Source organism: Chinchilla lanigera, unplaced genomic scaffold (genome assembly GCF_000276665.1).
Source record: "Chinchilla lanigera isolate Chin_1 unplaced genomic scaffold, ChiLan1.0 scaffold00198, whole genome shotgun sequence".
Lineage (NCBI taxonomy): Eukaryota > Metazoa > Chordata > Mammalia > Rodentia > Chinchillidae > Chinchilla > Chinchilla lanigera.
The window spans coordinates 437,578-451,136 of NW_004955599.1; the positions used below are offsets into that span (position 1 = coordinate 437,578).

General features: G+C 54.0%; 3 protein-coding genes across 8 annotated transcripts in view; all 3 read left to right on the forward strand.

The window, feature by feature from the left end:
• Positions 1–1,004, forward strand: part of Stx5 (syntaxin 5) — a 24,244-nt gene extending 23,240 nt beyond the window's left edge. For 2 of the 5 annotated variants that reach the window (XM_013510047.1, XM_013510048.1), the window contains one exon: positions 57–257. In XM_013510047.1, coding sequence (XP_013365501.1) covers positions 57–233 — 177 coding nt within the window. In that variant the 3' untranslated portion in view covers positions 234–257. Of the gene's footprint in view, positions 1–56; positions 258–283 lie in introns of those variants that run through there. The other 3 variants (XM_013510050.1, XM_013510049.1, XM_005414761.2) reach the window with 3 other exon arrangements.
• Positions 1,005–2,195: 1,191 nt separating this feature from the next.
• On the forward strand, positions 2,196–13,257 carry Nxf1 (nuclear RNA export factor 1). Of its 2 annotated transcripts, none has more exons than XM_013510040.1 (21): positions 2,196–2,341; positions 3,901–4,084; positions 4,290–4,443; positions 5,503–5,586; positions 5,870–5,974; positions 6,128–6,163; positions 6,259–6,328; positions 6,446–6,534; positions 6,630–6,737; positions 6,860–6,969; positions 8,682–8,718; positions 9,591–9,659; positions 9,738–9,793; positions 9,880–9,987; positions 10,080–10,138; positions 10,246–10,361; positions 10,465–10,507; positions 11,152–11,224; positions 11,721–11,903; positions 12,728–12,788; positions 12,941–13,257. In XM_013510040.1, exons 1-21 carry the CDS (start codon positions 2,314–2,316, stop codon positions 12,977–12,979), a joined length of 1,812 nt encoding a protein of 603 aa, XP_013365494.1. In that variant the 5' UTR covers positions 2,196–2,313; the 3' UTR covers positions 12,980–13,257. The 2 variants fall into 2 exon arrangements, with proteins under 2 accessions (XP_013365494.1, XP_005414819.1); XM_005414762.2 differs by having other exon boundaries at positions 2,198–2,341; positions 6,083–6,163.
• Positions 12,941–13,559, forward strand: part of Tmem223 (transmembrane protein 223) — a gene marked incomplete in the record, with an annotated part of 1,430 nt that continues 811 nt past the window's right edge. Inside the window, 1 exon segment of the mRNA XM_013510051.1 lies at positions 12,941–13,559. Within this exon segment, the coding sequence (XP_013365505.1) occupies positions 13,394–13,559 (166 nt within the window).

Here is a 13,559-nt window from a genome sequence, read left to right on the forward strand (position 1 = left end):
TTTTTTTGGTTTTTCTCCGGTACCGGGAACCGAACTCACGACCTTGCGCTTGCCAGGCAGGCGCTTTTGCCGCTGAGCTAAATCCCCAGCCCCGAGGTAAGATATTTTATATTCCTCTGAAAGAGCCTTTTCTGTACCGAAGTATATGGATCCCAGAGTGGGGTTCTGTGCACACGGACACTCCTTATTTCCATGCATTGTGGCCCTCGGAGCCAGTACTCCGACTTCAGTAGCATCCTGTTTAATCCAGTGTCCTTCTGCCACCTCTCCCTTCTGTCTCCAGGATCGACGAGAATGTGCTGGGAGCTCAGCTAGATGTTGAGGCTGCCCACTCCGAGATCCTCAAGTACTTCCAGTCAGTCACTTCCAACCGGTGGCTCATGGTCAAAATCTTCCTCATCCTCATCGTCTTCTTCATCATCTTCGTGGTCTTCCTGGCCTGACCCCTGTCCACTCAGAGGCGGTGCACGGGGCAGGGGCGCTGTGGCGACAGCAGGTGGCAAAGCTGCCGCTGAGCCTGTGTTGGGTGCTGTGGAGAAGGCCTCAACTCCCTGGACCTGCTCAGGGCAGCCCATCCCTGACCCCACCCATACCTCCTGCCAGCCTGCCCCCTCTTGCCACCCTGAGGCCCATAAAACACACATGGGTCTGGGTCCAGACTCTGCAGTGGCAGGAAGGGAGTGGGAGCTAGCTGGGGCCTGGTGGGGGCCGTGTCTCCCCTGGGAGATTTTTATAAAACCCTCCGTACCTCTCCAAGAAGAAACTTCAGCAGCAGAGGGAGGTGACGCCCCTCCTTGCCTTCGGAGGAGAAGAAGTGACATGCCCCAGGGACCAACTTCCCCATCTGGGCTAGAACTTTCGACTTCCTTCCTCTCCTCACTGTGCATGAGGCAGGGCCTCAGAGCCCTCCCTGTCTGCACAGCCCGACACCTACCAGCCGCTGTGACTCAGTCTGCGTGCTGTGGCCGGTTTCCTCCCAATTACAGCGAGACTGTCAGCCTCAAGAGCTGTGCTGTCGTTCCTGGGTAGCACGGGGCCCCTTGGACCTGCTCCTGTGAGGGTGCACTGCTGACCCCGGTGGGAGGGACCCAGTGGATAGCACTTCTGGCATGAAGCCCCACTTCTCAGGCTGGCATGTAGGTGGGGCCCAGTTGATTGTCCTGACAACTCCCAGACCGGCTTAAGCAGTTGGACCTGCTACATCTGGGGCGTTCCTCATCTTCCAGCTCCAGGTGTGACTCTGGTCCCTGCAAGCCCCTCGCTAATGCAACCCCCTCGTGGAAGAATGGAGGTGCTCAGCCTACGACATCCGTGGCCTGGTCCTTCCCGATGGGGACCCGAGGCTGTACCGTGAGGTCACTGAGCCTCCAAAACGGCTGGCCAAAGGAGCTCGAGCTGCAGAGGCCCTCGTGGATTATGGGTGGGGTGTGACCTGGAGTCAAGCGGGAGGGGTGCTCACCAGCGGCAGCTCAGTGTGGGGGGCGTCCTTGAACAGAAACGCATTTATTTCACAAGTATTTGGTGAGTTTAAACTGTGTACCAGTCTTTACACGGACCCAGAAGCTGGAGGGGGAAAAGCTCAGGATCAAGGTTTCTAAGCTCTCAAGCTCAGCCAGCCGCCCCCACGGGGGTGGAATCCAGGGCAGCTTTTCTGCTTTACATCTTGAGCCCCTTATATTTAGGTTAGGTTCTTTGAGACAGGGTCTCTAATTCAGACTGGTCTTCAACTCATCATGTAGCCCAATCTGGCCTCCAACGCTCAGCAAACCTCCTGCTCAGCTACGTACCTTTTTAGTTTTTTGAGAGAGTCTCGCTAAATTGCCCAATCTGGCCTCTGAATTACGATCTTTCTGCCTCAGCCTCTTAACTGCTGGAATTATAGACGTTCACTGTGCCCGCTGACATTCTAGTTTTCTATTTTGTCATAATCTTTTTAGGCGAGGACAGCGACTCCTGAGTGTGCCGCTGGCAGGGGCTAGGGCGGGCCTCAGCGCAACGTGGATCTCCTAAAGGTGTGGAGGGGGATCACGCCGCCCTGCCCTAGGGTTAAGCAGCGTCCCAGCCTCCGGCTCACCCTAGGGGCGTGTTAGCGTGTGCGCACGCGCAGAAGGCGGACTGGTTCCTGGCTGCCTGACTGCGCACGCGTAAAGGGCGTGCGGGTTCCGCCCACCGCCGGGGACTGCGGCTGCGCGCGCAGAGCCTGGGGTATAAATACGGCGGCTGCCGGGCGTTCTGCGTTAGTCTCTTACGCGCCTGAGTGGCGGGCAATTGAGGTCCCGCGGAAGAGGAGTCCCTCTGTGCTCTCCGCGGACCATGGCGGACGAGGGGAAGTCATACAACGGTCAGTGTTGGACGGCGGACCGAGGAGAGCGGGCAAGACGCCGCGAGGGCCGGGCAGGACGCCGCGAGGGCCGGGCGGGCCGGCGAGGGGCGGCCCTGGGCCGCGGGCGGGCGGCGGAGGCCGCGGGGGCGGGGTCGGCGCAGGGAGCGGACCTGCGGCCCGGGGTCCCCGACGTGGGACGAGGCGGGGGCTTGTCACCCCGAGCTGGGCCCGGCGCCTTCCACTTGCGTGTTCCGCCTCCTCTGGGCAGTTGTTGAGGGCCGTGCCATGGGTCAAATAGCCTTGTTTGGAAGTCATGGGCTTTTAAAAGACTATTTATAAAACTCTGAGTTTGTGCTGGGGTCTGTAAACTTTACCACTGAGCTACACCCTCCTCCCCGTGGCCTTCATTGGGTTGGTTGGTTTTTTTGGTTTTTGGTTTTTGGGAGTTTTTTTGCGCGTGATACTAGAGACTAAACCCAGAGCCTCCTGGATGCTAGGCGAGTATTTCCCTGAGCTACATCCCAGTCTTTTTATTTTTTGAGACAAGGTCTCACGAAGTTACCCAGGAAGGGCTCGAACTTGATATCCTCGTGCTTCAGCCTCCCAGAGCACTGGGTTTATAGGTTTGTGCCACGTTCACTGGCCCACGGAGTAAGAAGCCCCCCGTCCCCCGTACTAGGGATTGAACCCAGGGCCTTCAGGCGGTGTTACATCCTCAATCCCTTTTTTTGTTGTTGTTTTTTATTTGAGACGAGGACTTGCTAAATCGTTGAGTTGCCCGGGATGTGCCGGAACTTGCATTTGTCCCACTTAAGCCGTAGAGTGCTAGAGTTACAGGCTTGAGCCACCGTATGAGGCTGCATAGACTTGTTAAACACTCCTGGACTCCCATCACTCAGGAAACTGAGCAAGGGGATGGTGAGCAGAAGGCCAGCTGGGGCTGCACAGCAAGACCCTGTCCAAAGAAAAAAATATGGAAATTGTTTCTGCACAGCAAGAGTCAGGTCGCATTCTTGGAGTGAATTCCCAGACCCTTGGTTAAGTACCAAAATACAAAGATGTCGCCAGAGCCTGAATCTCAAGAGTTCTCTTCCAAGATAAAGGGCATTTCTGGTTAAGAGAAGCAAAAACACTTCACAAACAGCAGAGTGGCAGTTTGAGAACGAGTAGATTTCTTTAGCACCACCCCCGTTGGTTATATCTGTAGCTGGCCTTTAGAGAAAGAAGTACCGAGCGGTAGATTTAAGGTAGCTTTCAGGGGTCTGATTTGCGGCCAGTTACATTTTGGGTTGCTCACTCTTCTATGTTTGGCTTGTCTCTGTGGTTCCTGCCTTTGTTTCATTTTTCAGGAGCCCTAGATGGTTTTCCAGGCACTTTTCCCTGCTGCTCCTGTCCCAGAGTTTTTCCCTTTGGAGAGGCAGAACAGTTGCATGGGGATGGCCTCTAGTATTTTTATTTTGATAATGCAGGATACCAAAAAGTGCTGACCACAGCAAGATAGCTGCATCAGTGATTAAGGTATTGATTTGGGTACCTTTTTCTTTTTTTTTTGTGGGGGGTACCTTTTTTACCTTCAGAGCATGATGATCGTGTTAGCTTCCCTCAAAGAAGAAAGAAGGGCCGAGGTCCTTTCCGGTGGAAGTATGGTGACGGAAACCGTCGGTCTGGAAGAGGCAGTTCTAGTGTTCGGTCTGCCCGTCTGGAGGAAGATGATGGAGATGTGGCTATGAGTGAAGCCCAGGATGGCCCTCGAGTACGATAGTAAGTGACGGTTGGTCTGCTTTGAGTTTAGCGGCTCACCAGGTCGTATTACTCCTTGATTGTTCTTGTCATTTCTCTTCCTACCTGGAAGAAAGATGCTAGTTAAGGCTAGTTTAATGGTTGAGGAGATCACCTTAGTCACCTTAACAGTGCAGGATGGTTCTTCCCAGCATTCATGAACATCAGACTCTCTGCTTTTCCACAGCAACCCCTACACCTCACGACCTAACCGGAGGGGTGATGCGTGGCATGATCGAGATCGCATTCATGTCACTGTTCGGAGAGACAGAGCTCCTCCAGAGAGAGGAGGGGCTGGCACCAGCCAGGATGGGGCCTCTAAGAACTGGTTTAAAATTACCGTGAGTACCTTGGGGGAAAGTAGGTGGAGTGGAGGAGATGGGGGAGAGAAGAAAGATGTTTCCCGGTTTTTTACAAACATCTGTCTTCTTGACTGTTTAGTCCACAAAGTGGTGTCCATGTTTTCTTATTTTAAAAGACTTAACTTTGGGTTCAAGGAAGGGGAACAGGGATTTGCAGGGTGACAGGAGGTGTGATGACTCCCCTGAACGGTCCACTGGGCTCAAACTGAGTGTGGGATTTGGGGTCTCTTCCCTGGAATTCTCTGGGGCAGGAGGGTACAATTAATATCTTGGAACTTTTAGATGTTTTTTTTTGTACCAGAAATTGAACTCAGGACCTTGTGCGTGTCAGGCAGGAGCTGTGCCACTGAGTTATAACCTCAGCGCAACTTTTAGAATTTAAAGAAAACAGCTAGGGATACATGTAGCTCAGCAATACAGCACCTGCCTGGCAAGCACAAGGTCCTGCCTGGCAAGCACAAGGTCCTGAATTTGATTCTCAGTACCAAAGAAAAAGAATTTAAAAAAAAAAAATTGTTGAGATACAATCTCACTGTGTAGTCTAGGCTGGCCTGCAATTCGAAGCAGTCCTCCTGCCTCAGCCTCCTGAGTGCTGGGATTACAGACATGCACCACCACACCTGGCTCTTGATTCTTTTAAGCCGGGACAGGAAGGAATCCATCTGTTTCTCAAGTGGAAAGTCTGTAACTGGTCTTCTTCACAAAGTTTTTTTTAGTTCTTTTATTTTATATAGAGACAGAGTCTCACTGTGCAGTTTAGGCTGAGCTTGAACTGTGTAGTCCAGGCTGACCTCAAACTTCTGCCTCTTGAGTCCTGGGATTGTAGGCATGTTCCACCATGCCTAACTAATTCTGTTTTTAAATTTTGTGGTCCTGGGACTAGTACAAGGCCATGCACATGTGAAGCATGTGGTATAGCTTTGGGCTGCACACTAGCCCTGCAGGGTCTCTCAGACTTTGGCAGAGGGTATAGAGGAGGGCTAGATGAGTTGGCTCTTCTGCCTTAGTGCGTAGTGTTCCTCTTTCTCTCCTTGCTAGATCCCTTATGGCAGAAAATATGAGAAGTCATGGCTCCTGAGCACGATTCAGAGCAAGTGCAGCGTCCCGTTCACCCCTGTGGAGGTAAGAAAGACAGCATGGACGCCCGCTGGCTGAGTGCTGGCTGTGGGCTTCGAGTCTCACACTGCGCTTTCATTTTGTTTTGTTAGTGCTAGAGATTGAGCTCAGGGCCTGTGCACTGAGCCACATCCTCAGCCTTTCTTTACTTTCGAGACAGGGTGTTGCTAGGTCTCTAAATTGCCCAGACTAGCCTCATACTTGCAGTCCTCTTTTCTCAGCTTCCCACATTGTTAGGATTACTGGTTTGCCTGGCTGAGTCCAGCTGTCCGGTTTCCTCCTCTTACAGTTTCACTATGAAAACACACGGGCCCAGTTTTTTGTGGAGGATGCCAGCACTGCCTCTGCGTTAAAGGCTGTGAACTACAAGATTGTGGACCGGGACAACCGGAGGGTACGTGCAAAGGCGTGGTGTGGTGGAGTAGGGCCTGGTGTGCAGGGCAGGGATGGGTCTGTGGGCTCGGGTTCCTGGAGTTTACCCTGCATGCTGTCTTCTCTCTAGATCTCTATCATCATCAACTCCTCTGCCCCACCCCACACTGTACAGAACGAACTGAAGCCAGAACAAGTGGAGCAGCTCAAGGTGAGGCCACCTGTCCGAATGAGTATTCCAGCCGAGTCTTTCCCCTTCTCCGTCCACACCACACCAGTGACTGAACTCCATGTCTTCTTCTGCAGCTGGTCATGAGTAAACGTTACGACGGCTCCCAGCAAGCACTTGACCTCAAGGGGCTCCGTTCAGACCCAGGTACAGCTCATGGTAGTGATCTCAGCCTGGTGTGGGCAGAGTAAGTACGAGGATGGTTCTCTGCTGATGCTGGCCCTGCTGGTCTCTCACACTTTCCTTTTTGTCTGTTTCCTGAAGACTTGGTGGCTCAGAACATTGATGTCGTTCTGAATCGTCGAAGCTGTATGGCGGCAACCCTGCGGATCATTGAGGAGAACATCCCTGAGGTGGGGCCTGGCTGGGTGGGGGCGGGCGAGATGGCCAGGGCTCAGACTTGCCCTGGCCCACTCACCAGTGACTCTGCCCTCTCCTCCCCCTGCAGCTATTGTCCTTGAATTTGAGCAACAATAGGCTATACAAACTAGATGACATGTCCAGCATCGTGCAGAAGGCACCCAACCTGAAGATCCTTAACCTTTCTGGAAATGAAGTGAGGGCGGGACTGGTGCCGGGTGGGGCGTGTGGGGCTGCCAAGTGGGAGGAGAGGGGGTTTGGGACGAGGCCCCGCCACTCCCTCACTAGCCTCTTCCCCCTCCTTCCCCTTCTTCACAGTTGAAATCAGAGCGGGAGTTGGACAAGATAAAAGGGCTGAAACTGGAAGAGCTGTGGCTTGATGGGAATACCCTGTGTGACACCTTCCGGGACCAGTCCACCTACATCAGGTCAGTGGTGGCTTCTGTCCCCCCTCCTGGGGACCTTCACCCTCTGGGAGGCTGAGGTAACACACCTGACCAGTGCCGTCTGCAGGAGACGTGCAGCCCTGAGATGGAGCCACCTGTCCACTGGGAGGATGTGTGCTCCTCCCTTTCATCCGTCTGTGTCTCCCAGCTCTGTCCTGAGGTCTCCTGTGGCTTCTTAACTGACCATTGTGTGCTGGTTCTGTAGCCTTTCTTCGCCCTCCTAAATGCAGCCTTTTCTGGAATCTCCCTACCCTGTTGTTCCAGGAAGGGCACTTCCACTTTTCCGCGCTGATCGGAGGTGTCTAGTATATGCCCCCATCTGTGGTGTTACCTTGGGCCAAGAGCCTGGTGTCCTCACTGGACTCAAGCTGAGTGGGCTGACCCCTCTGTCTCATGATGGCCCCTCTTGCCCTTGTGCCAAGAGGGACCTCTGCGTGATTCACAGTCAAAGGCTGTGGCCTAGACTTGGTAGCCCATGCTGAGGCCCCTGGAGGCTGGAACTGTGCCGTCTGTCTTGCTTGCTCACCCAGTGCTATTAGCTGGGTCCTCCCTGGAAAAGAAACCTGGGTTCCCAAAATATGTGACAAGAGCCAGGGCCCTGCCAGGAGGCACGGGCATCTCCAGGCATGTGCTGGGCATGGAGGCCATGGGGGCACAGGCTGCCGAGGAGACGGAAGGACTTTGTGGGGTGCTGCCCCACGCTCACACTGCATATTACCCTGCTTGGCCCCGGAGGATGGCTGGTTAGCCAGAGACGGGTAAGATTCCTCAGGGAAGGAACAACCTAAGACAGGCACAGTCGCAGCGGGGCCATCAGGAGAGAACTTGGGGGCCAACAGAGGTGGGGCACAGACCCTCACCCCCCCAACTTTGCAGGGGCCTGAACCCTCACTGTCGGAGGGAGGTCTCCGGCCCCCATGGCTGTTTGGCTTCCCATGCCTGGCTCAGATCAGGACCCAGGTAGCAGACAGACCTGGTCAGCGGCCACTGCCCACCCACCTGCCCACCACCTTGCAGCAGGATTTGCCTGTTTTGTCCTTGGACCATGGGGTAGGGGCAGCTGAAGGAAAGGGCTGCATCAGGGTGTCGCTTTCTGTTCCTCTTGTCTAAGTGCTTCCTGGCCTCTAGTTCTTTCTTTTTCTTCTCCTGCTTGTTTTCCTCGTCTCTCCCTTCCCCTGCCCCAGCCTGCTTTTTTCTCTTCTCCTTTTCCTTCTTTCTTTTCTGTTGCCACTTCTCTTGAGCCCACCTTGCCCATCCCCTGCCCCCACATACTGTGCCATCCCTGTGGTGTGTTCTGGTCTTGGCCAAGGCCAGACCTGGCAGGACGGATGGACACCTGGTGAGGCAGCGGAGCCCCTGGGCTCCCACCCCACTCCCGCCCCCTGGGGCTGCACAGGTGAGTAGGTGGAAGGTAAGGGGGGCCAGGTGGGAAAAAGGAGGGCCTGGGCTTCAGGCCTAGGCCATATGCTGCTGCCTGCTGTCCTCAGTTGGGCAGAGGAAGAGCTGGCCCTCAGGGCCACCTGGTGGTCTGGGTGCCTGAGCAAGTGGGGGTCACCCTATCCTGAGTGCAGGCTGGGCCTGGTGATGAGCAGGATGGGAGGGGCTGCCCCCAGGTGTGGGTGTGTTTGCTCCTAGAGCAGCCCTGGAGGCATGGTGGCCCGAGGTGTCACTCACTTCTGTCCTGTTCTTGACAGCGCCATTCGTGAACGATTTCCCAAGTTACTACGCCTGGTAAGTCTAAGATGTTTCTTGTTCTCGTAACAAGCATAGCATCTCCCACTGCTAAGGTCTTGCTGAGCCTATTTTACGTGGCCATTAAAGACCTGGGTTGCCAAGCGCACACCTGTAATCCCAGCACTCGGGAGGCTGAGGCAGGAGGATCGCTGTGAGTTCGAGACCAGCCTGGGATACAAAGTGAGCACAAGGCCAGCCTGAACTGCATAGCGAGACCCTGTCTCAAAAAGACCAAAAAAAAAAGAAAGACCTCGGCCTGGCATGGTGGGGTACACCTGTAATCTCAGCACTCAGGAGGCTAAGGCAGGAGGATCGTTGTAAGTTCAAGGCCAGTCTCAACTGCATAGCAAGACCCTGTCTCAAAAAGACCTGGATCCCTTTAAGAAGCTGATAAATACGATCATCTTCCCAGAAAAACATGTTTAGGCAGAAGTTGCGTATATCAATGTTCTTGAACACTGCATGTTTCAGTCTCACGGCATAGGGTAGAGATGGCATTGAACTCACTATGTAGACAAGGCTGGCCTTGGCCGGGTCGATCTCTTCCCTTAGCCTCTCAAATTCTGGGATTACAGGTTTGGGTCACCAAACATGGCTTGATGCTTCACGCTTAACTTTAACCCTTCATGATTATCTCTGCTGTGCCGGGTGTGGTGGCTCACGCCTCTAATCCCAGCACTGAGGAGGCTGAGGCAGGAGGATCACTGTAAATTCAAGGCCAGCCTCAGCTACAAATGAGTTCAAGGCCAGCCTGAACTGCACAGTGAAACCCTGTCTCAAAAAGACAAAAAAAAGATTAGCTCTGCCATCTCCTTACATGTCCAGCCTTCTTCCTTCCTCTGATTTACACTCGGCTGTCGTTTCCACAGGATGGCCACGAGTTACCCCCGCCAATTGCCTTTGATGTGGAAGCGCCCACAGTGTTACCACCATGCAAGGTGAGGGGGACACGGGGGTGAGCCTGTGTGGGGAGGGGGCTGCTCCACGCACCTAACCTAGCATCTGCTTGCTTTCAGGGGAGCTACTTTGGCACAGAGAACCTGAAGAATCTGGTCCTGCACTTTCTGCAGCAGTGAGTACCCAGGCCTCTGAGGTGGGGTGGCCCCCAGGTCTTCGACTGCACAGTGCAGCACGGTATTTCCTTTTGTATTCCCACAGGTACTATGCAATTTATGACTCCGGGGACCGGCAGGGGCTCCTGGACGCCTACCATGACGGGGCCTGCTGCTCGCTGAGCATCCCTTTCATCCCCCAGAACCCTGCGCGGTATGTGCCACAGGCTGCTCCTCACTGGTGCAGGGTGCGCCGCTGACCCCCACCGCGCTCTGATCATTGCTTCTCTCGCTCCTTCTCCCCAGGAGCAACCTGGCTGAGTACTTCAAGGACAGCAGAAATGTAAAGAAGCTTAAAGACCCTAGTGAGTGTGTGTTAGGCATAAAACAGGGTGGCAGAGAGAATGGATGGGACAGATGCGTGGAGTTTGGAAGTGCATGGTAGCCCCAGCCTTGCCTTCTTCACCCACAGCCCTGCGGTTCCGGCTACTGAAGCACACACGACTGAACGTTGTTGCCTTCCTCAATGAGTTGCCCAAAACTCAGCATGACGTCAATTCCTTCGTGGTAGACATTAGTGCCCAGACAGTAAGCACCGTGTCGGCGCTGGCAGAAGCCTTGCGGGTGGGAGGTGGGGGTGCAGGCCTTGGCTAGGAAGCTCATGTTACATCCGGTGGTGCTTTTGTTTCAGAGTACACTGCTGTGTTTTTCTGTCAATGGGGTCTTCAAAGAAGGTAAGAATCTTCGAGTCCTGATGTTGTGGCACGGTCCCTCCCCTAGTGAGATCTTTCTCGGCACTCTCGCTTCCCAGCTGTATTCTCATCCTTTTCTCCCCTGACCACCTCCTCTCACCCTGATCTTAGTTGTGTGGGTCTCTTAGCAAGTTCCAGTACCGCTGAGCCTTAGATTCCTTACTCCTAAGATGGGGTTTCTGCTTTGTTTTGCTTTTGTCTTTTCGAGACGGGGTCTTACTATGCAGTTCAGGCTGGGCTTGAGCTCACTTTGTAGCCTAGGCTTGTCTTGAATTCGCAAAGAACCTCCTGCGTCAGCCTCCCTAGTGTTGGGATTACAGGTGTGCACCACCACGCCCGGCTCTAAGATGGGGTTTCTAATACCCTCTTGGGGTACAGTGGAAAGTGACAAAGCCTAGCGCTTGACCTGGGGCCTGGCACACAGGTGCTCCAGCCTTAGTATAGTTGTTACTGTTACCCTTTTCCCTGATGTCTGACCCTTCACCATGCTCTATCCCCATTTAAATGTAGAGCCATTCCTGTCTGGCCCACTTAGGGTTCTTTGTACCAGTGGCCATGGTTTGAGAACCTGTGTGTACCCAGAGCATGACCAGGTCTGAGGGCCTTTGCTGCTCTTCTCATTGCAGTGGATGGAAAGTCTCGTGATTCTTTGCGAGCCTTCACCAGGACATTCATCGCTGTTCCTGCCAGCAGTTCAGGGTGAGTCTTATACCACGCTTGGTTCCAGTCGAGCCCATGGCCAGCAGTGTGGTAACTGGAAGGGAAGGTCGGTCCTTGGAGTGTTTTCACAAAGGCAGCAGGAGATCGAAGGCTCTTGTGATGAAGAGCTTGGCCCGAGGGTTGACTGTCTAGGTTTTCATCCTGGCCTCACCAATTCTGGGTATAAGCAAGACAGTTTGTATGACAGTATTCACTTCCTAACTCTGTTGCGAAGATAATAAAAGACAAATGGGTAACAGCTGCCCACAGGGTGGGCAGATGTGTAATTCAGTGTGTTGGGGAGGTGATCCTTCCAATTTGGCCTCCTTGGAAAGAGGTGAATGGTAAAGGGTCACAGCTAAGAGTAGGAGGGGAGATGGAGGTATTGCAAGACTGCATCTCATGTGTTGGAGAAGAAATAATGTTGGGAACGAGCTTATTTGTCCATCCAACTGTTCAAGGTCTTGTTTTGTTTTGTTGTTGCTTTTCCTCCAAGGCTGTGTATTGTAAATGACGAGCTCTTTGTGCGGAACGCGAGCCCTGAGGAAATCCAGAGAGCCTTCGCCATGCCTGCACCCACGCCTTCCTCCAGCCCAGTGCCCACCCTCTCCCCTGAGCAGCAGGAAATGTTGCAGACGTTCTCTACCCAGTCTGGCATGAACCTTGAGTGGTCCCAGAAGTGAGTGTGGGGCATGGGTGGGATCATGAGCAAAGGGCTGGCAATAAGGAATGTCGATTTTTAAAGACAAAAACATTCTTACAGGGTTTAAAAAAAAAAGGCTCATGCCTTTTCTAAGGATATAGTGTAGAGATTCTAGCTGAGTGCTAAAGCACAGGGCACTTACACAAAGTACTGAGAAATGTTTTTCAAGAAACAGCTATTTGCTGCGTGTGGGGTTGTACTTCAGTAACCCTAGCACTTGGGCAGCTGAGGCAAGAGGATTATTGGGAGTTTGAGGCCAGCCTGAGCTGTGTAGTGTGACCCTGCCTCAAAACACCAAAAAAAAAAAAAAAAGTTTAATCGCAAAGTGAAGATTTAAATGCACAGTTCATTATTGAACTCCTTAACTTTAATCTGGCACAATCATGTAAACATGGGCTTTCTCCATGTTTCTCTAAATTGAGTTCTTGTTCTAATCTGTAGCTACTGGAAAATCTGCTGGCTCTGTTTATGGAACTTAATTTTTGGGTTTTGGTAAAGGCTATTTCTCAAATTTAAGCTGATCTCGCAGCCTTACCCTGGCTGATTTCACAGATCCTCGAGTGTTGGGACTACAGGCTGCACAGCCTACCCCCTCCGCAGTCTCTGTACTATCCCAATGCTTCCCTTCTCACTGGTGTCAGTGCTTTCTTCTGGGTGTAAAAATGGTGTTGGTTTAGTAACCTTGACTGTTGCTATGGTTTCATTCAGGGAACAGTGCAGCAAGTCATAGTCATCCTGTAGGGATCAGGATGGCTGGCTGTGCCTCAGTTCTCAAAGAGTTGTCTCTCCTCCCACTGCAGATGCCTCCAGGACAACAACTGGGACTATACTAGGTCTGCCCAGGCCTTCACTCATCTCAAGGTAAGGTTCGGGATATGGCACCGTTTGCCATGACCCCAGCATTCAGGAGGCAGAGGCAGGAGGGTCTCAGGGTGGAGGCTGGAGATGGAGCCCTAGGGAGGGTCCTCGGCTGGGTGGAGCCTGCAGCATGCTGACCCAGGGCTCTTCTCCAGGCCAAGGGCGAGATCCCGGAGGTGGCGTTCATGAAGTGACTGCGATGTGGCCCCTGTAAATAGCCCCTGGATGCTGTCCGGCCATCACCGGCGCCCGTCGCCGCAAGCGCGGCCTCCCTGCCAGTGCGCTGGGCGAGGACGGTACCCGCGCCGCCGCCTGGACTCTCCCGGCCCAGAGACCCTGCGAGGCCGAGCCGTGGGCCCGCGGGAGCCAGCGCCCTTGAGCAGACTGACACTAAGCCGCCCGAAGGACTAGGTGCTTCGTGTACTTAACCCGGGATCCCTGTACTTTTTAAGATAAAGCGTGATACTGTGTTGACGGTGCCTGGTTTCCTGGGGCGCGGGGAAGCGCGTGAGCGTGAGCGGTGGGGGCTGCGCGGAGCCGGAAGCCCAACCCGGAAGTAGAAGCGCCAGCAGCCGGACGCCCCGGAAGCGGAAGCAGCCCGCGCGGTCATGGCGCTGTGGCGGCGCTGGTCCCGGGGTCTGCTGCTCTGCCTGCGGCCCCTGCACGCCGGGACCCCGCCGCGGGACGTGCTGCTGTTCGAGCACGAGCGCCAACGCTTCTTCGCCGTCCTCGGGCTGTTCTGCGCCGGCCAGGGCGTCTTCTGGGCCTCGCTGG

Coding starts and splice junctions, on each gene's coding strand:
- Nxf1 (XM_005414762.2), top strand. CDS start 2,314: ATGGCGGACGAGGGGAAGTCATACAACG. Junction 10,508..11,151: donor CAATGGGGTCTTCAAAGAAG/GTAAGAATCTTC, acceptor TTCTCATTGCAG/TGGATGGAAAGTCTCGTGAT. Junction 12,789..12,940: donor AGGCCTTCACTCATCTCAAG/GTAAGGTTCGGG, acceptor GCTCTTCTCCAG/GCCAAGGGCGAGATCCCGGA.